Consider the following 26,093-nt stretch of genomic DNA (forward strand, 5'->3'; position numbering starts at 1 on the left):
TGCCTGCTTCCAGGAGGGTTGGGTGGGTGGGCAGCTGGGGGCAGAGCTTCAGTTCAGTGTGGTGTGTGCCACAACAGAGCTGGGTTGGCTGCAAATGAATCCCCTGAAAGTAAGAAATAAATATATATATGTATATGGACACATATACACCAGCTGCAGCGCTGGCTCTGCTCAGTGGTGAGTCTTTCCACCAAGTGTATGTCGCCGTGTGGTATCCAAAGCCAGGACCCGTGCATCCACCTGTGCGCCTGGACCCAGTCCATCCCACGTGCTCAGGACAAGTGGCTGCCACTTCCATCAAGAAAAGTGCCACGGGAGATGGATCCACTACTAACAAATAGCCCCAGTGACCTGTTGTTCCCACCAGGAAGGAAGCTGGAGTCACCTCGTGGAAACAAAGTGCTTTTCTTTAGATGGGATGCTAGACAGAGCACTGAAGTGTGGGCAAAGGAATAGGGAGGAGGATGGAGCTAGTAGCAGAAAATACAGCTGGGAGTTCATGTCACATGTGGACAAATACTGAGACGGTGAGGTGGGAAACTGAGGACTTCCCTAAAAGAAAAGCAGCAATACAGTTTTGTGTTATTCTTGCGCTGGTCTAACCCTGTAGGTGGGTGTTCTTATACTGAAATGAGAACAGGCTACTGTGATTAAAAGAGAACTCATCTGTGGTGTGTATTTTTCCCCACGCAGAAGATTCCTGAGTCGGGTAGTGTGATAGATATAGAGTCTGAGGTTCAAGAATTAGGAAGATGTGCAAGATTGATACTGAGAGGATGGGAAAGCTGGGGTCAGAGTGCGGTGGGAGAGTAAGAGAGATTTGCCCTGATTTAAGAGTGAGGATTAAATGCTTTTTCTGAATTTTGAGTGATATTTTTGAGTCTGTTATGTTTGATTTTTCCCTCTCTTAATTAGTTCATGTTCTCTTCTGAAAAGTGCCAATTGGTCAGATATCAGTGCTTCAGGGAACAAATGGGGTTTTGGGGAGAAAAAAAAATTGTTGAGGAACCAGAAGCTTCCATGGTTTTGTGCCTCAAGTTCGCATGAGAGATCCCTTGTAAATGGCTGCACTAAACATCATGCTGTAGCTGTAACAGCTAATCCTCCAGCTCCCTGAAATGTCTCTTGACAGCACTTAAAATGCCGTTCTGTAGGTTACTGTGGTTGCTATGCTGATTTAAACAGATTTAATGAACAGCTTTGAAGTTACTATTGAAAGCCTGTATTTAGAGAGGAGGCTTGCAGTGTAGCAGTGCGACTGTTAACAGTGCAGATTAGAATTGAAATGTGTTCAAATTTGGAATACTTGTTGAGTACTGAAAAGGGGAAAAAAGCCACTGAAGTCCTTTAAATGAAAAGACTGTACTTTAGTATTCAGTATTCTCTAAACTATCTTTATAAATGTACTCACAAATGTTTACCATACTCTTGTGGAAAGCAGTGTGCAGTTTGAAATCAGAAATAACTCTTTCGAGCTCTCCTACTTTATTTTTTTTTTTTTTTTTTATAAAGGCTTTCTATGGTTTGTCTAGAAAATTACCGGTTTCCCCTAAGCACTGTGACAAGGCTGTCATTTACTTAGGAAAGACTCAGATGACGTTAGATGTGAACACTTTTCAGCGCTAGCACTAAATCTGGAAGAAAAAAATCTTGTAATGGAAGTTTTACTTTGTATGTGACACTTAGAAGCATGAGGCATTTCCCTAATGTTTTAATATTTCAGGAAGCTGTGCTTTCATTGTTTGTTTTGAAGTAACTTCATGTAGCAACTCATAATTTTGTATTCTGGCATTTAGTTTAATATTGAAATTGGAATGCAGGTTTTACTCAAAAATGAACCTTTTAATAAAATTTTTTTTTTTTGGTATGAAAATCTTTTAAGTTCTCTAATTGCAGTCAACAATTAATCAGCAAAGAGTGTACTGATGAATATACAACATTTTGTACAGTATTTTTCAGTAATTCTGTTGTGCAAAGAACATGCAGTTCAAGTAGCTTTCAAACGGGGGCGGGGGCGAACACCAACTAATCCCATCTGTTCCCTCTTATTCTGCAAATCAGTTCTTCCAGCTCTGAAAGGTCAGTGGTACTTGATTAGCAGGATGTTGTTAAGTAAGGAGTTGGTGCTTTGGCAAACATCCCTGTACAAACTGAGAAATACTAAATGGTTCAGGCTTTGAGTTTTACTAAGCAGTTGGATTTTTATCCTCCTCTGACTTTTGTATTTGTTGATTGAACTGCTGGAAAGTTTGTGGTTTTCAAAACGGTGTGTCTATTACTAAATGCAAGGTTTGGATTTCAGGTGCTTTTTGGACAGTAAGGTGTTTCTTTTAGAATTCAGTTATGTTTCCTCTAGTATCCTAAGAGCTCTTCTTATTTTCCCCCAGGAGACAGATGAACAGAAACGTCACAAAATTGCCAGTGAACTTCTGCAAACAGAAAAAGCCTACGTTAGCCGACTTGACCTCCTCGATGGGGTACATTTTCCTTGAATTTATTTCTTTCTTGCCTTGAATTCACTTGAATGACTATGTATGACCATGTATATGAATTACATTAAAGAGGTGGTATGTTTTTCCTCACTTTGCCGACTTTTCCAGTCAGTCATTTGCTCTTTCCATATAACTTTGCCTGTGTTTCTCTTTTACAAAAACTAGATTTTTAAAAGTGACAGAATTTTGTAGGTATCCATGCAATAGATTCTGTCTGTGTAAATGTTACCATAAGCAGTAGTAGTGCAGACCTCATTCTAGCAGCCTTTCTACCAAAGAGGATGGACAATTTTATGCTCACTCATTTCTTGGCTTCTGGTGACGCAGACAAGAAGGGTGTAATTTTATAATACTGAAATTTCCTGCCCACTAGAAAATTACCTGAACAGAATTTTGCTTTAGTAGCAAACAACCTAGGAAGATGCCCATTCTAAACTGTATATGCCCTGTTTTCCTCACCATATGTTTATAATAATCCTATTGAAATGAACAAAAATTACTCTTATTTGAGGAAAGCTTTTAATCCTTTTGCTCTGTAGACTAAAACTGATATTTCTTAAATGTGAAAGTGTGTAGTTCTTGAGTATTTTCCTTTTTAAGACTTTCTTACTTTTTCAGTTAACACCTAAATCCATTTTGCCTGAATACCTGTAGCTATGGATTGCTTTACTCCATGATGTTTTTCTCAGATATCACTGTTTAAATTTCTCAGGTCTTAATGCATAAGTCTTGTACACAGAGTTGAGGAAAGTAAAAAGCCTCAACTAATAATAATAATTGTTCAGACTGCTTGGAGACCTAAGTAATCAGCCTCATAAAAGTAGATTTACCTAGCTGGCTCCCATTGGGATGGGTGTGATATGTGTTTTAAAAGACTAAGTATTGCAACCCCCCAAACAAACAAACAAAAACAAACACCACTTTGATTTAGAGAAGTTTAAAAATAAAAAAGGAAAATGTTTTCTTCATAGTTTGTTTTTGATGAGTAATGTACAATTATTTTGCTTGACGTGATCATAAGTGCATTACTCCTATGCCTAAATATTAACTGGACAGAGTTCTGAAAAATGAGTTTCAAGCACAGCTGCCCAAGTGCTGCTAATGAGATGAAAGCAGAAGACTAGGAAGGGATTGTTTCCAAACTTGGTTAAAAAGTTATGTAGCTTTTATAGTCTTCAAAGTAACTTGTCAAAATTAACTAACTGTATTCTCAGGGATGCAGCAAGTGAGCGTATTTTAACATACAGGTGAAAGTGTATGGCTTTTTTTTTTTCCTTTTTAGGACACTTTTGCTGTCTCACTTGGGATTACCCAAGTTCCTGTCTTCAAACTCTTCTTTCCCAAACTTCTGGAGCCCTTTCTAGGGAGAGGCAGCCTGTTCAAGTGTGGGAGAGGGAGATAGGGGGGCCACAGCTCGCTGTAAGGACTGTTCTATGTGATGTGCACATTAACGGCTGCACACATTTAGTAGCTGCATCTAGTCAGGTAAAACCCCACTGGTGAGGAAGGAATATATGTTTTTAAAGAGGCTACAGAAAGCCCACTCTGAACTGGGACCCTTTTGTGCTTTAAATGATATGTTGGGACTGCTTATAGTCTGCTAGCTACTTTATTTTCAAAAGGATAAGGGGATACAGCATACAAAGAGAACGGTTGGGCTAATGGTGATCAGACATCATGCTAATTGAAAAGAAAGCAAGAGTGGAAAAAATGACTGGAGGACTGGGAAAGCTGAGATGATCTAGCTGTTAAGATGGACAGGATGCTTGGTGTCCATCCAAAATAGCAATACTTTGGTTTGGCTTTACTTCTGCCTGTTCCACCTGCAGCACTTTCCTGACTTACAAGAAAGTGTAGGGTGTGAGGGGAGGACAAACTTCTAACTTCTGGTGAGGGAAATGAGTTTGTCATTACCTGTCTATATTATTTAAATATTAATCTTGTCTCAGTTAAATACATGGTCTTCCATTGGTTAAAGATAACGAACTAAGAGGTTTAGGGCTGTTTTTCTGTATTGCAGGTATTCTATTCCAGACTCCTGGAGGAAGCCAACAGAGGTTCATTTCCAGCTGAAGTGATCAACAAAATCTTTTCTAACATTTCATCAATAAATGCTTTCCACAGTAAATTCTTACTTCCAGAACTTGAGAAAAGAATGCAAGAATGGTAAGAGGCAATTCACTGGTTAATATACTATACTCCTAAAACCATGTCTATATAAATTCTGTCACACAGTTGAGGTAGGGAAGGTACCTTCATAATTAAGTGCTCCAGGCCCAGGAAGTACTGTGGGTAGGAGAACATCTGCTCTTCCACTCTTCTTCGGGATCTGACTCAGTAGAGGACTTGCGTCATTTGCTCAAAATAGGGAACGTGTACCTCACTGAAGCCAGTGAGATTATTCATGATTAAATGCCTTACTGAATTAGAGGTTTGGACTGAAATTCTGCTACCTGATGAATTCATTGCACATGATACAAAACTGAGATAAATAACGTATGTGTTTTATGCTACCCTTGTAGTGCAATACCCTTTGACATTATTGCTTTCTGTAATAAGGTAGGGTAGGAACCTCTATTTGGAGCAAGTAAGGAGGATAGCTGAGGTGTAAATATACTCTTTAATGATCATGTTCTGTACTATTGCAGTATCTTTCTCCTGCCTTGCTGTATACTATTCTGGAGATATTAAAATATTTCTCTCTCATGTAATTGTGGGGAAAAAAAAAGAAGTCCCAAACCGTTGCTGTTTCCCTGTCTTATTTGGAAAAAGGGGACATCTAATTTAAAAAAAATAATTAAAAAAATTTCTTCATTCACTTGCTTCACCTCAGCACGTGTTTGGTTGCTGTATTCCATGTTATCTGGGGTTTATTGTGAGGAATTCTAATGTTTGTTCAGATATCATTTCCGGTTCACTTTCATATAAAACCTTAATTGTAAAAAATCACACTAAAACCATAAGAAATAGTGTATTCTTGTGATATGTATGAAAAATTCTCAGACTGCAGAGTGGTGCTTTAGAGATCCTCCTGACTCTGCAAGACAATTCCTCTTTAAAATGATGCTTCTTTAAAATAGAATAGTTAATATGCACAAACATGTGGTAGCCCTGTGTAGTCTGTAAAGCAAGAAAGTAAATAAAACCTAAGCATCATGGAATGAAGCAAAACTTATACCTTAACTTGTGTTCCTTGCAGAATGACTATGTAGGGTAAATCCAACTTTTTCTTCTGATTAGCTGAAAAAATCTGTTAAGAAATAGGAATGCCTGGATAAGAGGTGGAGTTTGACTTAGTCCAACGATGTTTAAAAAGCAGTTAACACTACACTATGTCAGTGCTGTATGTATTTGAAATGAAATTTGTGATGCGCTCTTCAAACTTTGTGCTAGAAACTTTACAGAGCACAGAAGATGGGTTGTGCTACCTTAAAGACTAGCAGATTTGCACATTAATGTGTATATAATTACATAGCTGCAAGGGTTGGAAAGCGCTTTTGCAGATGAGCTTTCACTTTTAGTGCAAAACTAGTTGCAGCATAAGGATGTTATCTTTCCCACATTGTTTGGAAATGACCTCTGCACTGAACCTGAGACAACCACCTGTTTAGACGTCCTTAAAACATTATGCTTTTTGGAGGAGTTAGAAGGGTTGTAGTTGAAGGGAACAATTTCTGATCATTCCTGAAAGAAAAATCTGGGATAGTTTTCGGTCTCCATCACCAGTCTCTGAAATTGTCTGGCACAGCAGCTTCTGCCAGATGGAGAGTTTCTTTTCCTCAGCAGTTCCCTTAATTGGACATAGAAAATACTTACGTTCTGTTAGTAGGTTCGTGTCCTTCTATTGAAAAAGAGCTGGATGAAACTTCCTGACACTTTCCCTGAGTTGTGGTTTGTTTTGAAAACTTAAGGTAAAAATACATAGCCTTGCAACTGGCCAAGACAATCAGAAGCAGATTCTTCTCTCTTAGAAAAAGGAGAGTGTGAAACTAAGCATATTGGGTAGAAATGAAAATGTCTGACTTGAATGAGTTGGGCAACAGCTGGAGCTGAATCTCTTCTACAACATATGGTTTGAAGACGCTGGAAACAGCCTTGTTGCAATATATTTCCCATGAAAAGAGCATAACAGAGCATAACAGTGTTCCCACATTAAACAAAATACCTGTCTAACTCTGTCTTTTGTACCTGAGGGTGACCAATAGCAGATACATGGGGAAGAATATAAGAATACAGTGTGACAACCTCTGAGGGGTGGTGTTGGTGAATAAATTATTTCATTCTTTCAACACAAAGTTGTAGAATCTATGGCAATTAGAGCTGACCTCGGCATTATTTGTTTTGAAACTGCAACTTTCAGTTTTGTTGGATGTCTGTTAGCTTGTATATTGGAAGAGAAAACAGTTGTTCTATAGTCATTTTTGCTGTGATTTTACAGACCTTTCCTTAGTTTTCTTGCAGACATGACAATTTTAACTGAGATGTTATAAATCATGTTTAAGTCAGCTATTTAATGTTTGTGGAATGCAAACGTGAATGCCATCGTGGTCTAATGATACAGAAATATCAAGTGTTTCTGTACGTACATTACAATGAGAAGTCCTAGTTCCTGACCCACGTAACGATGCTGTCTTTGTTTGGCAATAACACCATGCTGATTTGGGTCCATAGTAATGGCTCCCTTTCTGACCTGTCTATCCAGGAGAACAGTAAGTGTCCTGGACCTGATGGCATTTAGTAGAATTTAATATTTTGGCTCATGGTGCATAGATTTTGAATAAGAGATGGACTAATTTATATTTAGAAGTCCATCAAGGGAGGATACTATTTGCAGAAGGTTCTGCTTTCTGAGATTTCCCTGTCCTTCTGTTCTTCCAGAGCTCTTTGTACAATGTGGACCTTGTCTTCCTTACCTGAAATGAAGATGAATTTGTGTCTTTACAGCCTCAGAGTCTTTGGACATATGAGGACCTTGCATGAAAAGTAGTTTTGAAATTTTTGAATCTTCAGAGACAGTGAAATTACAGCACTCTGTAAATGAGCAGCCATAGGTATCCAAGGAGCAGGCATAGCAAACTGTACCTGTTTCTTGGTTTATAAAAGTTTTTACATTTTCTTTTAATGTTGATCTAGTAATAGTTGTGAAACAGTTAAGTATACTTCTTTTGGTGGCAGATTCTTTAGATAAAAGGATTGCCACAGTATTTTCTGCTTTAAGCTTTTTTAATTGTAAAATTTTAAAATTACTTATCTGTTACAATTATCAGAAAACCTTAATGCCTTTTTTTTCTGGTGATCTTTAGAAATGTATTCACATTTATTTTGATTCTGCTGGAACTGGCATGATTTGTGGTGTATTTTCAGTTAAAAATTGTGCTGCTGCATTGCAATAAAATTCCAACCCAGGGAGATGGCATTCAGTGAATCAAAGGAGTGGGGTTTTCTTTTAAACTGCTAGCTTGCCCTTGGAAGTGTGTCTGCTTGCATGTAAAGTGGTTGAACAAATACATTAAGCTAATTAAGGGTGGGGAGCCGTGATGATTTCAGACACCAACTTCCCAGCCCATCTTGTCCCCTTCTTTGGTTGCCAGGCCCAGCAGTAGCTCAGACCTCTGGCAGGTTTTACGTAAGTACCTTCTGCACCCCCCAGAAGGAGCTTGACCAGCCCTTGCCACTCCTGGCACTATTCACTATTCAAATAACTTTTTCCTTCTGCACAGCTTTTCTTTTGGAAAAGCGGTGTGCTGGAGTAGATGGCTGAAGTAATTGCAGTAGATTGCTTCACTTTAGATCACTTCCACAACATTAATTTCAGACTTCCAGAAATCCAGAAGTACTGAATTTTGCTTTAAACCACTACCACAACATTGATTTCAGACTTTCAGAAATTCGGAGGTACTGAATTTCTGAGTCTGTCCTTGAAAATGAAATGTGAAACATGTTTCCTGTTGTGGTTCTTGGATATGCATGTGTACCATTCCCTTTTCATTGTGTGCGTCAAGAGTTCAGCTTCTTTATGCCTCTCCATCAGCTTCTTTACTACTCTGTTTTATTGGAAGATGCTGTTAGTAATTGGGAAAGTTCTCATGAAAGACTGGAATCCAAGGGATTCTCTCTACTTCATAGGTTTTCTTAGATTTTTAAAAGTTGTAAATACATCTATTTGTATGAGGTGCAGAAGGAAAGCTGTACAGTATGGATTTAGTCCTCAAACAAAACTACAGGTCGGAGGTTAGATATTAAGAGGGTAAAGTATCGTCAAAAGAAGATAATGTAGTTTTAAGGACATGCAAATAAAATAAATTAGGCCGTGTTTTGTAAACAAAACCTTGCCGGTTTTTCATTATAGATAGCTTTTCTTTCTTTACTGTCTACATGACCTATAATGCTTATACATTATCCAAGGGGATACAAACACTCTATGTTAATTCTGGTCAGTTTTAATGGTTACGTTAGAACTCTATATGAGGCGGTCCCAAACAGAAGGACTCTCTATTAAACACTTGAATCCATTTTATAACCTTGTGTGACTTTTATTCTTTCCTGTTTGCTCTGAGATTCCACCCTCTTCCTTTGCAGGACTACCACTCCCAGAATTGGAGATATTGTGCAAAAGTTGGCTCCTTTCCTCAAGATGTATGGAGAGTACGTGAAAAATTTTGATAACGCAATGGAATTGGTGAAAACGTGGACTGAACGGTCACCTCAATTCAAATTCATTATTCAAGATATTCAGGTAATGAGGAGAGTAATGTAGACCTCCAAGTAATACAAGAGTATATAAACATTTGTAGGCTTGTGAGTGAGAAAAGGATTAAAGAGAAAATTAAATAACAAATACCTTAGAATTAAGGGTTCTTGGTTTTTGTCCACATCATATTGTTTATTTTCCTTATGTGCACAAATACCCACACAAATCCAGACTTTCCATTGCAAAATAGATGACCAAAGTATAAAAGTTATAACATAAGAAGACCAAAATAATACATTTTGTTGTAGATACTAAAAGCAAATACTCTTTTAGGACAAAGTGACCTCTCAGTGCACCTATAGTTCCTTGCACTGAATCCATTAAGTATCGTGTTGGTTCACACTAGTGATGTTAAACACAGCACTACGCTTTGGAAGTAAGTACGTAATCCTAAATGCTGAGCCACAAAAGTTAATAGTTAAGCAATGCATCTGTCTCTTCAAAGGTGCATTTTATAACCTTGAGTGCTCCCTGTAGGTTTCTCTGTGAATTGTCAGGTATGTGTCTTCCTACAGCAGAGTGAGCAGCTGGAAATAGGATGAGGTCTTTCTGCTTAAATTTTACTGCTCTATAGGGTCTTGTGCTTCTAAGCCAGGGAAGACAACTATGTGCATTTTAATGTAATCTTTCAATTACATCTACGATTATGGAAATGAATATGCATCTTAAAACATTGCTGAGGGGGTTTACATTTTAAATGAAACACAAGGAAAGTGATCCCTCCTCAGATAGGTAAAATATGCCTTTGCAGCCCATTTGAGTGACTTTCTCTAACACAAGTTCACAAACTGTTGTCATTCTGTACCAATTTTCTTGTCTGAGTTATTACAAACCAAATTTAAAATACACTGGAGTTTGGGAGATTTTGTGGGGTAGGACTTTTATGTATTAATTGAATACTTACTACTGGATACTTAGCAAAGTTTTACAATTATATTTATGAAAGAATTTCTAATTATTTGGTTTGCTAAAGTAGTTCTATTTTCTTTAGGTCTGTCATACATTTTCCAAAATACATTATTTATGTTTCATCAGTCATAACTTTTATTTTACTATATCCTAATAACATTTTTGCCTGCTACATTGAAATATGTTTACAATTTTGTAGAAGGAAAAAGTGTGTGGAAATTTGACATTGCAACATCACATGCTAGAACCAGTACAACGCATTCCACGCTATGAGATGCTTCTAAAGGACTACCTAAGGAAATTGCCTCAGGATTCCCTAGACCGGAAAGATGCTGAAAGTAAATATCTTCTAGTCGTTGAAATAGCTGAAATAAGATAGTTGTAAGAGGATACTATAAAGATATTTTCAGGAAAAATAAAGTGAAGAAGCAAAGTCCCCCTGAAAATGATAGAATTTCTTCAGTGGAATTATAAGATTCTTTGAAAAACAAAACCTGTTTGAATAGTGGCTGAAGTTAAAAAAATATAAAGTCTCTAGTATTCTCCTTCTGTTTTAGTTTTTCTTTAGTTTCGCAACAGTGCACAGACTTTTATTTGTTTGCTTTGTGGGTGTTCAGGCCTTGTGGTGGCTTTTCTCTCTTTTCTCTGTCTCTCTCTTTTCTCTCTCTCGTCAGCATTTTAGTTTGCTTTAAGCACATTTGGAATATATGTCTCTTATTTGTAAAAAAGTGGAGTTAGACTCAATATTGTATTTTTAAGCTCCCTCAGGGAAGAACAACCACCTATTTTTAATCTTATTCCTTTCTATATTTACACAAGAACAGTTCAAGATACTTTTGTGGATTGATCGAAATTACTGGCCAGAAATATTTTTTAAATATTTCATTTTTTTTTCTATGTAATATAGAAATTTATAAAAATGCAGCTTTTTGTTTTTACTTTTTTTCTTTTTCCTCCGTCTAGAATCCCTGGAAATTATATCTACTGCAGCAAGTCACTCTAATAGTGCGATAAGAAAAATGGTAAATGATCCTTGTTTTCCTGTTTATTTTTTAATATATTATGTTTGAGTATTTGGTGAAGCTAGGAGTGTGAATTGCAAATCTACCCTAAAAAACAGATGGCGCTATGCTGGACTCCTGTTTCATCTGTTTCTGTCAGTGGAAGGATAATGTTTGTAAAGCAGAGTTACAGTTTCTCTACCATCTTGGGCTGGCATGATAGGTGCTTCATTAAGTATGTGAGGTATTTTGGACAAGAAATAATGCAGGCTCTGTGTATAACTGCATTTTTTAAATTACATTTCTAGAAGTACTTGTTACTGTATCAACTAAGTTAATCATTATGTGTGTCTGACCATAAATACCAGGTATATACATGTTTTTCAAAGCTAACATTCTCTAGAATTATAGAACCACCCATTGCTTCACTTAAACATGCTTAAAGATCTGTGCTTTTGATTGATAAGTCTTATAACTATATTTGCACTGTGAAGGAGAATCTAAAGAAATTGTTAGAGATCTATGAGATGCTGGGAGAAGAGGAAGACATCGTGAACCCTTCAAATGAACTGATAAAAGAAGGACAGATCCTTAAACTTGCTGCCCGCAATACATCTGCTCAAGAACGGTATCTTTTCCTAGTAAGTACAGTGTTTACAGAAGTAGCTGTGTACCTTTCTAGACTTGAACTACCAAAGAGAGAGGCAAATCCTCTTCCAGTTGATGTCAGTGCCTCTCCACTAGTGATATTAGAGCATAGGAAAGCACCATTTAGAACAGAATATATTTTTAAAATAAATGGAAGTAATATACAGCAACTCAGTTTCGAGTGAGTGGCTGCTGATTACAAATGCGGATCCTAGAGCATGAGAACTTCAACATTCTCATGAAACTGAAATGCAAAGGCTTAGGATTTTAGACCTGACTGATAGTGTGTGTTGGGCTCCCAGTAAGTCTCGTGGTCCTGTGGGAGCTTGTTATCATGGCATGTCATTCTCCTGTCAGTTGCCCGTGTCCTGTCTTAGAACTAACAAACTACAGCCCTGCTTCCTTACAGCCCCCTTGGAAGAGATTTTTGGTTCATTGCTTCCCATGCATTAAAAACTGATAATACATTTTTGCTCCTGGGCCTCTGGCATTGCATGTCTTTGGTTAATAAAGACCGGTAACAGGTGGTTGAGGCACAACTCTTGCTTATCTGTGCTTCATGCAAAAGGAGAAACTGTTGAATAGTAGGACCTCAAATGGGGCTAGACAGCTGATTAAAATGATGTGTGCTTCATGAGAGGTGATGAGTTCAAATATGCTGTTTTTGTGATATAGACTAGGCAATAGGTTAGATAGGGTTTCTATGAAACAGGATTTAACTTGAGTTTCTCTTTTTAATAATTAATTTTGAGAAAAATGTGAGGAAAATTAAACACTATAGATCTGATATAATAGTTGTGCTTCTAGGCTGGGGCTTTAGACATTTAAACATTATTGAAAGTTCTAATCTTTAATGAAGGAATATAACTTTGTCATGCTCGTGTATTTTTTTTCCCCCCTCTGTGATATTCAGGGTTTCAGTAAATAAAAACTGTAAGACATAAATGTTCTTTTATCTTGGAGAAAAGATAAATAATGTCTTCAAATAACTTTAGTTGTAACTTCTACAAAACCAAATGTTTTTGGTACAGGGTAAATATAAATGTATACACTGAAAAAAAGAGTTCTTATTCTGTAGTTCGGAGTAGGTTTTGCAGATTTGGAGCATAAGAACAGGCTTTTCTAATGAAAGGTTTACAGTGGTATAAAATATCCAGTCTGAATATAGTTGATAAATGCTATGAAGACTGCTGCATATACAGAGCAATTATTCTTATGTCCATTGAAACTGTCCTTTAATCTTATTTCTAAACAAAAAAATGAGTTGTCTTCCATGAGAGCTGTGGTCTTCTCATATATCAGCTGATCAGGAAAGAACCTGCTTTTTTACCCACTGGGTCCAGCTTTGTGATTTTGTCTCAGATCTCTGTATCTGTGGTTTTGTTAACGCAAAGCCATGTGTTTATTTTCTCAGTTTAACAATATGTTACTCTACTGCGTCCCCAAATTCAGCCTGGTAGGATCAAAGTTCTCAGTTCGAAACAGACTTGGCATAGATGGCATGAAGATTATAGAAACTCATAATGAAGAATATCCACACACTTTTCAAGTGTCTGGAAAAGAGCGAACACTGGAGTTGCAGGCCAGGTAAGCAAAGTCTTTTTATCTGATTTTTTTTTTGAGGATTAAATATACACACAAAAGAGCAGACTGGTAGATTTGGAGAAAGATACAGTGGGCTTCACCTCAATGTCAGTGCTTTGAAAATAGCCTAGGCTGCTAAAAATCATAAATTGTCAGTCCAAGGATCTCTTGGAGTAGAAGACACATCTACAATGTATAATGCATTGCCTTACTTTGCAGAAATACCCAAGACAGCTGTGAATGAGCTGGCTGGAAAATTGAAAGCAGCATACCTAAGCAATCTGTCCAATTTAAGCACTTTGGAACACTGAGTGTGTTAATATCTGGGCAGTACTGCTGCCTCTGGTACCTGAGCCATCTTGGTACAAATGGGTCTGTTTCACCTCAGGGCACGTCCACACAACAAAACCCTCCACACCCACAGAACGTAGTTTTCTGCACTGGTAGATGGGCACCTGCTTTCCACTGTACCTCACGTCTTTTTCCAGTCTACTTGTTTTCCTCCAGTCCCAGGTATCAACCTCACCCTGGAAGATGAATTCTCCTTTTAGTTCTTGGGTACTTTTCCTCCAATTGCACTCTTCTGACTGGGACTTTTCTGCTTTTATTAGCCCTTGTATCCCTCTCTTGCTGGGTTGCCTTACCATTGCTGCTTTTTGCATTGCCAAGAATAAACCTTCCCTGTCTAGGCTGCCCCACTTCAAATAAAGTAGGGTGCTCCAACCTCTCCTTTTGGACCTGCTTACAGGTCCTATTCTTTGTGGTCAGGATTTTATTGCAGAGAGGCAAGGATTAAATAGGCAGGAGGATGTCCATGGTGGATAGAGTTCTGCATTGACACCATCTATTTGGGAACAAACCAGAGCTTGCTAGCAAATTGTCTTGCAAGCTACTTTCCTTTATAGGGAAAAACCCACCTTGTAATATTTAAGGAGAGTAACTGCAGTGAATATAGAAAGGTAAGAGCATATAGAAATTTACCTACACTATCACTGAATTTGAATACTTTCAAAATGACAGAAAAAAAGCTTTCCACTAAGTTCTGCAAGACTTCTGGGGCATGTTTTTGGTTATCAGTCACATCTACAGTAAATTGCTGTATGATGTCTTGCTAAGTATCTGGCAACTTGTTATGCCATATACCCATTTCAGTAGTGAAAGATGGCATCTTGTTGTACTGTTTATGAAGTACCTTTACCTGGAAGAAAAATGATACAACAAAGTAAGTTTATTTTGGTAGCTTTTACGTATTACTGGTAATTGAAAGTTTATTGCATTAGTTTATTTTAGGTGTGAGAAGAACTTGTTTTCATGTTTTGTTTTGGTTTGTGAACATTTTTAGAATGCAGTAAGTCTGTACAAAATTATGAAGGAATAAGTACCAAAAAAGATCTTATTCAATTATATTAGAATAATCTTGATTAATGTATGAGTATTGTATGTACCTTATACCTTGATGTTCTTAATTCATGAACTTGTATTAACAGTGTTGAAATGTTTAGTTTATCCTTGGGTTTTTCTTTAGTAGTAGGCTTCTATTTATTTTTCAGAATACTATTTGAGTACCTTTTCAACAGATGATAGATTATTTATTTGAGAGACTGATGATCTGGTACAAAATTTAATAGCTCACCTTTTGTTTTTTAATGTAAGCAGGTAGAGAATTATTTTGGCTTTTTAGACAGGCTTGTTCTGCCTCATATGCAGATGGTAAGTGGGAAGGGGAAGCATTTGTTTAGGATTCTGCTTGCTTAAAAGTTGTACTGATACTGCAGAACAACATGTGAGGAGTCATTTTTATTGAGAAGCTGTAAAAGCTCTCTTTCACATCCTCAGAGCAATCCATAAAAAAAAAAAAAATTGCATGGCTCATACTGCATGGTTACAGAAGGTTTTTTCCTGTATTGTGCAAGGAGGAGGGCACTTTTGAAGAGTCAGATATACTGTGGTGTTAATTCTCATTTTTCCGACTAAAAATTTGCAGACAAACTGTTTTCATTACTAGTATGAGCCACTAGTTTCTAATAGTGCTGTTACTTGTGATATAAGATGCTTTTCAAATATTGAAATGTCAAAGTCTTGCTGGTATATTTTAAAGACAAGGCTGTTATACAAGTCCAGAGTTGAATATGCTTCCTCTCTCATCTCCGTCTTGTCTCTATATTCATCTGTACTTACTGTTCAGTCATCTATATCTGCTCTAATGCATAAAAGGGAAATTTCCGTTGTTTGGTTTATAATATTAAAACACGTTTTTGCCTTGTGTTTAATTGGATACTCTTGTTGACACTGTAGACAAGTTTAAACAGCAGAAACAACAACAACAAAAAGGATTAAGGAAATTACTTCTGTTGGGATGGGAGGAAGACTTAAGAGATACGCAGGAGAAACGTGTGTTATATGTGAACTTAGTAGTGCATGAAATAAGAGAAGAAAAACCACACCTGTACCTAAATTTTGTGTTGTCCTCTTTTCCTCCCTATCCTGTTCTCAAAGGAAGAAAAAAAAAAAAAGTCTAACAATGCAAATACTATTACTACTTTTAAATGCATTTACATTTATCTTGCAACTTGAATTCACTGACTAGTGGTTGCAAACTTGTGAAGCCTGAAGTCAAGCTTTTGATTTCTGTTTTGTTTTCGTGGGGGGTTTTGTTTGTTTGGGTGGGTTTTTTTGTTTGTTTTGTTTGGATTTTTTTAAGTTGGATTGTTAACAATTAGTGTTGTTTAAACTCCTGAGAATTCTTGCAAAAGCCAAACTTCTGAAGTAAGTTCTTGATAGCAAGATAATGTTTCGTGAAATAGTTTTGGACTAATGTGTCAAATATTTCTTTTAGTTCTGAACAAGATAAGGAAGAATGGATAAAGGTAAATTCATCTATATTCTTTACTTTATAAACACTTTTCCACTGAAGCAATCAAAAAAGTAATATTCATATTCCCTGTCTGTAGCTTCCCTCAGCTAATCAATAATTGGTCAGAATGCAGAGTCCATTAGAAATGTAACATCTTTGAGGAATTTCTCCACTGTTTCCTTAGGCGCTTCAGAATACCATAGAAGCTTTTCAGCAGAGGAATGAAACTTTCAGAAATGCTATTGCTAAAGAATATGAAGACATGCCTGTTGAGGTTTCTGTAAGTTGCTGCTATTCCTTTGTAACCCTCCTAGTATCCATGTTTTTCTTCAATAACTGGAAGAAGCTTGGCAGAAACTTTGTTTTCAAGTTCACCATTCTTATAGTAGAGGAATTACAAAGCAATCGTCTTGCTGGTAATTGTTTTTCTTTATAATGCCAAATCTTATTAAAAAAGCCTCATTTTTTCTTGATGTGTATAACAGAGTACCCTTTCAGTGATGCACAATGATTTTTTGACTGGGTTCTTTGTTACTTCTTGTATAGATTTCAAAACGCATTTTGAGCTGCGTTTTGCCATTTCCTTTGCAGAGGAAGAGAATAACTATTTTCTCTATTTAAAGTGCTGCACAACTTTTTTATACTGGCTTTTTTTTTTTTTTTTCTTTCCATCCTTTCCCTGCCCCCTGGCAGAATGCTGAGCTTGGGAAGAGGGCACCGAGGTGGATACGAGACAACGAAGTAACCATGTGCATGAAATGCAAGGAGCCCTTTAATGCACTGACAAGGAGACGGCACCACTGCCGAGCGTGTGGACACGTAAGTGCAGAACCTCAGCTGCTGTAGCTGGGGAGCAGGCTTGGGAATGGGTCTGAGCATCTGCTTGAGTTCTGGGGGCTGCTTGTTATGCTGTAGAGTTTGTTGCTGTGCTTGTGGCTGAAAGGAGAAGCTGTGTATAGCCTACCACAAAGGTTCCTCTGTCTGCTTCAGTTGGCATGGGAAATGTGGAAGTAATTTGGAGCGGTGGAAGATGTGTGTTTGTGTAAAATGTCCCAAGCCCCTGGATATACAATACACTTATTTCTGAGTGGCCTCCACTGATCTCAACAGTTTCAAGACTCACTACAAGAGTTTCCCCTCACTACAAGAAAAGACATTGAGGTGCTGGAGAGAGTTCAGAGAAGGGCAATGAAGCTGGTGAGGGGTCTGGAGCACAAGTCTGATGAGGAGCAGATGGGGGAACTGGGGCTGTTTAGCCTGGAGAAAAGGAGGCTGAGGGGAGACCTTATTGCTGTCTACAACTACCTGAAAGCAGGTTGTAGCATGGAGGGTGTTGGTCTCTTCTCCAGGCAATAAGCGATAGGACAAGAGGGAACAGCTTCAAGTTGTGCCAGGGGAGGTTTAGATTGGATATTATGAAAAATATCTTCAAGGAAAGTGTTGTCAGGCACTGGAACAGGCTGCTCAGGGAAGTGGTGGAGTCACCATCCATGGGAATGTTTGTAAGACATACAGATGAGGTTTTTAGGGACATGGTTTAGTGCCAGTGTTAGGTTAATGATCTTGAGGGTCTCTACCAACAAAAATAATTCTGTGATTCATTCTATTCTATGATTCTAAGACCATATTAAGCTGGCATAAGCCAATGTTATACCTGGTAGCACTGGCTGCCTCTGCTTACCGGTCTGCAATCTCCTCTCTCCTTGTCCAGAGAAACATGTGAAGCCCTGCAGTTTTTCTTTGGATTACCTTGGGGCTGTTCTCAGCTGGGTTCAGCATGTAACATGCACAAAGCATCAGGGAAAGACTGAAGGTTGGGATGGGGAGAAAGTATTACTGCTGCTTTCCATGTATGATGCTATGGTAACATATGCCACTTTAAAGCAACCATGAAATACAGGATGTATCAAAAAGATGGACCCAATTTGAAAATTTAAAATCACTGGATATCTCTGCAACCATGAACCACCCATGAATGAAACACTTACCACTTGAAAGGGTGGGACATAATGTTTCAAATTATTTGTTTGTAAATTTTTGTGTAATTGTAACATGTTGCCGTTGTGATATATACTGCTTTGAAACTGGATCCATCTTTTTGAAACATCCTGTAGTGGAATGACTTCAGAGTGCTTTAGTTGCCATCCAGCAGCTATGCTTTTCTCCAGCAGATGGTAGTGCAAGCCCAGGTTTAATATTTGTCTTGCAGGTTATCTTGCATGATTTCTTTCTAATGTTTTCACGTGGCGTGAAGACTTACTGCATTCATAATGCTGGTTTTGTGCTTTGCAAGACACTAGAGATGTTTTCAGAAGCTCTGAATTATTCATTATACAGTTGTTATCTGTTTTTTATTCTTTTTTTTCTAGATCATTCTGTCTTAAAACTCCTTCATTAATCTAAAGATCATACGCTTCCTTTTTTTCTCCCTTTTGTTCAGAGTCCTAAGTACTTCCCTTTATTATAGTTCACATCTCCTTCTACTTTGATTTTAAACATATTTTCATGGGAATTAATTTGGATCAGTGATAGTGTCTTTCTAGCAAGAACTAATTGGAAATATTTAACTAGTATTCTAGAGAGATACTAGTTGAAGGTAGTGATCTAGATTAATACTGCAGAGCCCTGGCCCACAATAAAAATTTGATCAGGTGTTTGAGTGGTTCACGTCCATTTGTCTACCTTTCTTTCTTGAAATAACAGCACTCATGCTTTTCGTGCAGGCTCTCTCTTTCCCCTGAGAGAACATTTCTGTGGAAAAATATTTGTAATGAAAGAACTTCTCTCAGATCTTCTTGCATTTCAGTTTTCTGTATATGTTTTGTGAAAAGACAAAAACCAGTGTGACAGTGGTTTATGCTATGTACTCATCAGCAGATTCTGAAACTGTAAATTTAATATTTCTTAGGTTAAAAAAGTAACCATTTCTAATTTTATTAATTTTTTAATCATTAAAAGTGCATCTCAGCTCTACATTTCTGAGGTTATGTAGAAAACCAAATGCTAAGTGTACCTTTTCAGAGTGGCATCTAAAGAAACTGAAGGATTTTCTTCCTGTGGCATGGTTCTGGTTCTGTTCTTTAACCTACAGATATAAGTGAAAGCCTAATGTGATTTTATACAAAGTTGCCACCAGGTAAATGGTAAAAAGCACTTCTAGTTAAGAAGCAGTGGCACAAATTTGGAAAAACTGTTCATTTCAATTAAGTTACTGTTGACATAACAATCACCACAAAGCAATTAGCTATCTTGTTTTTGCATAACTAAACAAATAATACTAATTAGTTATAATAATATTAATGTTAAATTAAATTCTGTTTCCATAAAGTTTTGTAAATCCTTAAATGTCACATATTTTCTTATTTTTTTTGTTTGTAAGGTGGTTTGCTGGAAATGTTCCGATTATAAGGCACATCTCGAATACGATGGTAATAAATTGAACAAAGTCTGTAAGGACTGCTATCATGTTATAATTGGTTGTACAGACAGTGAAGAAAAGAAGAAGAAAGGCATCTTAGAGGTATGTAATTTAAAAACACTATGTGCAGAGTTGCGAACTATTTCAGTAGGTGAAAAACAGTAGCATTCTTGCAGGATTGCTTTCTGTTCGAGAAATAGTACATAGACTAAATTCATCCTATCCAATAGATTTTTTTTGTTTTCACCATTCATCTCTTACAATACTACTATGTTTCTGACAACTTTTTTTTTAAAGGGGAAATTATGAAACTTAGCTTGTTTTCTTCTTTCTGGTTATATCAGCTCATGTGATAAAACATTAACTTTCCTTATAAATCTTCAGTTTTCTTCTTCTGCACTTAAGCTATCATAGCAACAAAAACCACTGCTACTACAATGATTCTTGAAAACATGAACCCAAACTGAAAAACTGGGGACAGAGGAGAGGGGGAATGGGGGAGAATTTTGCTGTTCAGAGTCTGTGTAGTTACTGTTTTGATCAGTGTATACAACAGACCTTTATGACTTAAAGTTGCTCTCAGCCTTTGGCATCTAAAAAGTCAAGGTCTCAGTCAGACAAAAAAGACCTATGTTTCTCTAATGATTAAGGGGAGAAATAGGCATCTTACAATTCCAATTAACCATCATGTTTCTTAAATCCCCCTTTATAGGCTCTTTTAAAATGCCTGACATACATTAGAGAAATATCATCCTAACTTTGTCGAGACATATTTATCTTGGGATGTAGCAGAGAAGGGGGTGACCCTTGAGCTGAAGACCAACAGAAAAAGAATGCAAAAATAAGATGCAGATTGTAATTCCATATGTAGTTCATAATCCATGTTGCCTTGAATACACTTGACTACAGTCTCTTAAATGAGAAAGAGTAAGGAGTATAGGACTCCACTAGCTTACCTTACAGTCAAGAGACTGTTGTTTCTTGGCATGATGGCTTTTTTAAGGTAGATGAAGGAGCTACAGCGTCTCTTGGAAATATCTGTCTATATGCTGAATCTCATGACAACGGAGTAGTTGGTACCATGTTGCAGCATCCAGACAGCATCACCACTGGGGCAGGAAAAAATATGGATGCAAGTAAATATTAACACATAATCATTTTGTGTTCTTTCTGTTCTTCTCAGGATCGCTATTTATCCCATGTAGCATGTCACTCTGTCTTCAGATTTTAAGCAATTCACCTATTTTTTCTCTAGGATTAGTGCTTACATTCTATTATTCTTAGAAATGTGTTTGCATCTGATCCTGTAATAATATTTCGACTACCAAAATAAAGTCGTTATCATATTGGCTAGTTAGTAGCGCTTGCGTGCTAACATGATGTTATCTTATAAATAAGATATTGTTGTTGATACTAAGATACAGAGAAAGGCTAGCTGTGGTGGTGAAATGAGATTGAGAGTGATCTAGAAGTGTATAATCCAAAATTAGTGACGAAAGAAGGAATTGATTACATATATGATGATGGAGTATATGTTGTGATTATATGTATGCATTATATAAATATTCTCCATAAATCCAGTCCTTAACTTATTTGGGTATTTGCTCAAGCTGTTTTGCAAATGTAATCTAAGATTATACATGAATGGTGATGTATTTCAGCTTTTCTGTTCTATGTGTTTTGAGTCTCTTTTAAATAAAGTTTATTTTCCTTTTTATTCTTTATACTGTCTCCTAGATTGAATCTGCAGAAGTCTCTGGAAATAGTGTCATATGTAGCTTTCTTCAGTACATGGAAAAATCAAAGCCCTGGCAGAAAGCGTGGTGTGTTATACCTAAACAAGAAGCTCTTGTGCTCTACATGTATGGTGCTCCACAGGTATGTATAGAGAAAATGGAAAAGATTTTAGTAATTATTGTCCCTGACATCTGAGGAAGTGAAGTCAAATAGCTTGGGAATGGAAGAAGGACCCAAGTGGTTTTGCCAGCCCGTATAGTAAACAAGAGTTAGTGGGCAGATTAGTTGGCTGTTCTTAATCAAGAACTTCTCCTTCTTAGGATGTTAAAGCTCTGGCTACAATTCCACTTCTGGGCTACACAGTAGATGACACTCCAAGAAGTGCCGACCTCCCGCACAGCTTCAAACTGACCCAGTCTAAGTCTGTGCACAGTTTTGCTGCGGACAATGAGGAACTAAAACAGAAATGGCTAAAAGTTATCCATTTAGCTGTCAAAGGTGAGACGCCAGAATGTCAAAATGAACTGCAAGTGAATTTAGAAGAGCGACCTGAATCTTCTAAAATATCTGAATGCTGAAGCTCAAGAACACACATAGTATTTTTAAGAGATTTCAGTTGAATTTGTGGTTGACCTTTGTGTTAACCTTTCTTTGCTGAATCAAGGAAGAAAAAAAAAGAAAAAAAAAAAAAAAAGAAACTTCTTACTACCGTACACATCTTAGCACTTTATGTTTGGGAAAAATTCTGGTCTTTTTAGGGGTCTTTTTCTTATATTTATGTTCTGTCAATAAGTGATGTACAGGTCCATTTCAGAGACTTTTTAAAAAATGTGAATGCTATTAAAATACGTACTAACTTTACTGTACTGTTTGTTTGTTGTGATGCAAATTTTTTTGAAAATCCAGTTGCTCTTTGGTTAACGTTTGCTACTTTCATTAAGAATGCGAATATTGAAGCTTCCTACTTACATGTTAGGACTTGCAACAGGATAAAAGATATACCTCCACATTGCCAAAATAGATCCGTAGTTAAATATCCGGGGACAGTTTGGTTTAATGTATGTAGTTTATAGATGGAATTCCACAGATCTGTACATATGTTGTATTCACTTGTCTCTTTTTAATTAATGCAAATTGCTTTCACAGGTATATTGGCTTTTAAAGTTTCAATTTATCAAGGAAACAATCTAATGATTTTTCAATCTAGATGAATACCTAAAAGATGAGAAAACAATATATAATATATGTACAGTATTAAAAATGTACAATACTTGATTTTTGCTTTGATTTCGTGATACTGGGTTCCTATTAGTGAATAATTTATTTAAAAAGCATGTTTTCTATTTGAAATTAAATACAGTCCTAAATTAACAAATACTGTTCAGTGATTTGTTTTAATAGCAGACATTTAATAATCTTGATATTTTTATGCATTAAAAACATAGCAGTAATGTAAGTGGCATGCAATGGACAAATATGTTCCAGTTGTGCTTAAAAGACTAGTTGCCTTTCTTAGGTATCCCGTCACCATTCTCTTTAAAGAGTGCAGTAGTTCATTACTAAAATGCAGTATGTGGTCTGGAAAAGCAGCAGATTCTAGTAACCTTTTGGGAACCTGTATTTTTGCTATTACGGTTATTGGAACAAAACAACATTTTGAACTTAAAACTTTTAATTTTTGCAGAAGATTAGATTCTGTAATACTTATTTATTACAACAGTCTTCAAGGATTATTGTTGTAAATTGGAGCCTGCTTTATACGAATCTAGTATGAGGTCTGAGCCTGCAAATCTCAAGTTGCATTAACTGACATTATTTACATTCTGCTGTGGGAGTGAAGACTTGTTAGCTTTACAGTATTAAGTCCATTATAAACTTCTATTGCTATTAGGCTTTTTATAAAAAATGGCAAATGACCTCCCTAAATTTTTTATTGTAACATCCTTGGATGAAATATGATAAATTCAGAGGTAGCGATCGACTATCAAGTAGACAATTAAAATCACTGCCATCTTTCCTTTCCTGACCCCTCAAAGGAAGGAAAATACGTAGCTTGTGCAATCAACTTGTTATAAGAACATTCAGGAGTCTTACTTCTCAATATAACTGCAATCTGTATTTTAAATCACATCAAGCTGAAGAGCTCAGGTTCAAGTCCAGTTTTATTAGTAACATTGGGGCAGATTTAAAGTGTCGCTTTTTTATAATGAGATTTCCAGACAAAGTATTAATCAAACTCCCACTTTACTCTTTTTGTGACATAATAGGGGAAAAAAAAAACTTTAGCATTTAACAAAGGATTGTTAAAGTAACCTCTGTTTTTAGTGTATCATTCTTCGGTAAAAATAATGTCACGCAACTTCATGTTAATGGACTGGACTTTGCTCTCATCTGCACAAATCCAAAATCTACCATGGCCTTTAGGCTTCAAAGCTTTAAACTAATAATTATCAGGACATGGTATTGTAGAGTACTAACTCTACAGTTGACTTTGTGCGTGTCTGTTCTGAATTATTCCTCGGGTGCTCCACGTGTCCAGGTCATTCTGCATGTAACCCTAGAATTATTTTTATCTGATATGCAAGCTCTTCTGTAATTCTCGAAGAGATTTAAAGTTATTTCTACTGTCAGCTGTATTTATTTATAGGCAGCTCAAGTCCATATGGATTCACATTGGTGAGTACCATCAAATTGTTGCCTGGGTCTCCCTAGCTAGTATGTGTTGTCCTGTGTATGCCTTGGTGAGGGATGGAGAAACATTCAGGTAAGCAAGAAGAACTCTCCATGGCTAACTTTCTGACATGGTCATCTCCTGAAAGTGGGTATCTTCTAAAAGAGTCTCAAGTGTGATCATGGGATCTGGAGCAGGTCATTTTACAACATCCTAATGTATAGAAACATTGTCTCCCATGGTCAAGTGGTTGAGTTTAAGGGGAGAAGTTGCCTTAAATTAAAGGAGTCTCCAGATAAGACTGACTGAGCTGCTCTGAAAATAATACAATGGTATGACTGCAGTCATGTAGTACATTCTGTTTTCTATGCTCCTGCAAATTTAATTCTGAGCCAAGTAGGAAGACCTATTCCAGCTAAATTATTAGGGAAATGGTTAGAAGCAGCAATTTCTCAGCTGCTTTATTGTTTATAGTGGTATTGAGTGTCTGAAGCAGCTTGAGTGATTTCAGCATCTCCCAGACGAAGCCCTACATTTGGGCATAAAAACTTTGAGATGGAGTTAGCATTGGGAGTTGTTTATTTAGATGTTAGCCTCATGTTTGTTCTCAGCCATTAAAGTTTATATAGTGGGGGATATTTTATTTACCCTAGTACAACCTATTTCATGTTCCCGTAATCATTTGTTTGGTTAGAATTGTTCTCTTCTGAGTCAGAATGTCTTGGAACTGAAATGTATGGTTCTTGTGTGTATATTGTAGGAAAAGTACATACCATCAACATTAAAGGAGATCAGAAGATGGAGAAGTTGCTTCTAGATTTAACCACCCTGTTTTACTCCACTCTCCACAGACAAGCCCCCCTTATGGCATCTAAAACTTTAGATTGTAAATTATGGCCACAGAGGAACAAATTCAAAGTAGTAACTGCTGTGGCTCAAGTATCATGACCAAAGCAGTCAAATTAAAACCATAATTATAATAAGGGATAGGCTGTTCCCATTTCAGCTGTTAAATTATTTTTTTTTAATGGCATTAAACATATATTAGCATAAAACTGTGTGTGTAAGGTATAAACTATAACTGAGCATTCATTCATAATACATGAATGTATGTGAATGGCTCTGCTGAATTATTTAAGGTTTGCAATTCTTGTGCTCAAGAAATGCTTGTTTCTCACTTTAAAAATGATCAGTCTTCTGTGCAATTTAAATCAAATCAAATGTTTTGTGCTTTGTTATCTGTGTTCAACCAGACCAATGGTTTAATTTTATCATGAATATGTACTTTTAAAATTACTTATTATGTTTCCCCTGTCATGGAAAAATAGTGTATTGTGACATCTGCATGTTTGCACCATTCTTCCAGATCCTCTAAAAATGGCTTTCTGGTGTCAGGTACTCCTGCTTGGTTGAAGAGCTGCTGTAAAATCCAAAGCATCTAGTACTTTCAAATCCCTTTACACTGAGTAGTTTGGTTTATTCCAAAATGTATTTTATTTTTATGTGCAAAATAGATATTGAGAATACAAAACATTCGCCTTTATTGGGAGTAGAATATTGAACCATTTTAAATGTATGTAATAAATAGTGGCACCTTTTTATGCAAAACCGTCTCAAAGTGCTTTATAAATCACCTCAAAGATTCTAAATCCCTCTGATAGAAAAGAGGGGTTTTGTTCTTCATATTGTTAAATTACGGATGAAGCCAAGGCACTGATTAAATGTAGAATAAATACACTACCATCTGCATAGATTTTAGATGAGGTTATAGAAGTATGCTCTAAGGAGTTCTGAGTGGAGTCAGGAAAAACAAACAACACATATATATATATACACATATATATATATATGTTACATGTAAATTTGTGGGAAAGATTTGGAAACACTTGACAGGTTCTTTGGGTTTTGTTGTTTTCTTGTTTGTGTTTTGCTTGTTGGTTGGTTTTTGTTTTGCTTTTTTAACCTACATAACCACTTGGCTAAGTATAAAAGCTGGTCAGCTTTTCATTTCAAAACAAGAATAAATAA

At 36.7% G+C, this 26,093-nt stretch overlaps 1 protein-coding gene across 6 annotated transcripts in view; it reads left to right on the forward strand.

Moving 5' to 3' along the window:
• FGD4 (FYVE, RhoGEF and PH domain containing 4) overlaps positions 1-22,260 on the forward strand; it is an 86,527-nt gene extending 64,267 nt beyond the window's left edge. For 5 of the 6 annotated variants that reach the window (XM_082043203.1, XM_082043202.1, XM_082043200.1 and 2 more), the window contains exons 5-17: positions 2,388-2,477; positions 4,513-4,658; positions 9,072-9,228; positions 10,352-10,490; positions 11,116-11,174; positions 11,648-11,794; positions 13,216-13,388; positions 16,222-16,252; positions 16,424-16,519; positions 16,933-17,058; positions 19,619-19,759; positions 21,395-21,535; positions 21,715-22,260. In XM_082043203.1, the coding sequence (XP_081899329.1) occupies positions 2,388-2,477; positions 4,513-4,658; positions 9,072-9,228; positions 10,352-10,490; positions 11,116-11,174; positions 11,648-11,794; positions 13,216-13,388; positions 16,222-16,252; positions 16,424-16,519; positions 16,933-17,058; positions 19,619-19,759; positions 21,395-21,535; positions 21,715-21,972 (1,704 nt within the window). In that variant the 3' untranslated portion in view covers positions 21,973-22,260. Of the gene's footprint in view, positions 1-2,387; positions 2,478-4,512; positions 4,659-9,049; positions 9,229-10,351; positions 10,491-11,115; positions 11,175-11,647; positions 11,795-13,215; positions 13,389-16,221; positions 16,253-16,423; positions 16,520-16,932; positions 17,059-19,618; positions 19,760-21,394; positions 21,536-21,714 lie in introns of those variants that run through there. The other variant, XM_082043205.1, reaches the window with a different exon arrangement.
• Positions 22,261-26,093: the final 3,833 nt, after the last annotated feature.

This window comes from Streptopelia decaocto, assembly GCF_964273445.1.
Source record: "Streptopelia decaocto genome assembly, chromosome: 1".
Taxonomy (NCBI): Eukaryota; Metazoa; Chordata; class Aves; order Columbiformes; family Columbidae; genus Streptopelia; species Streptopelia decaocto.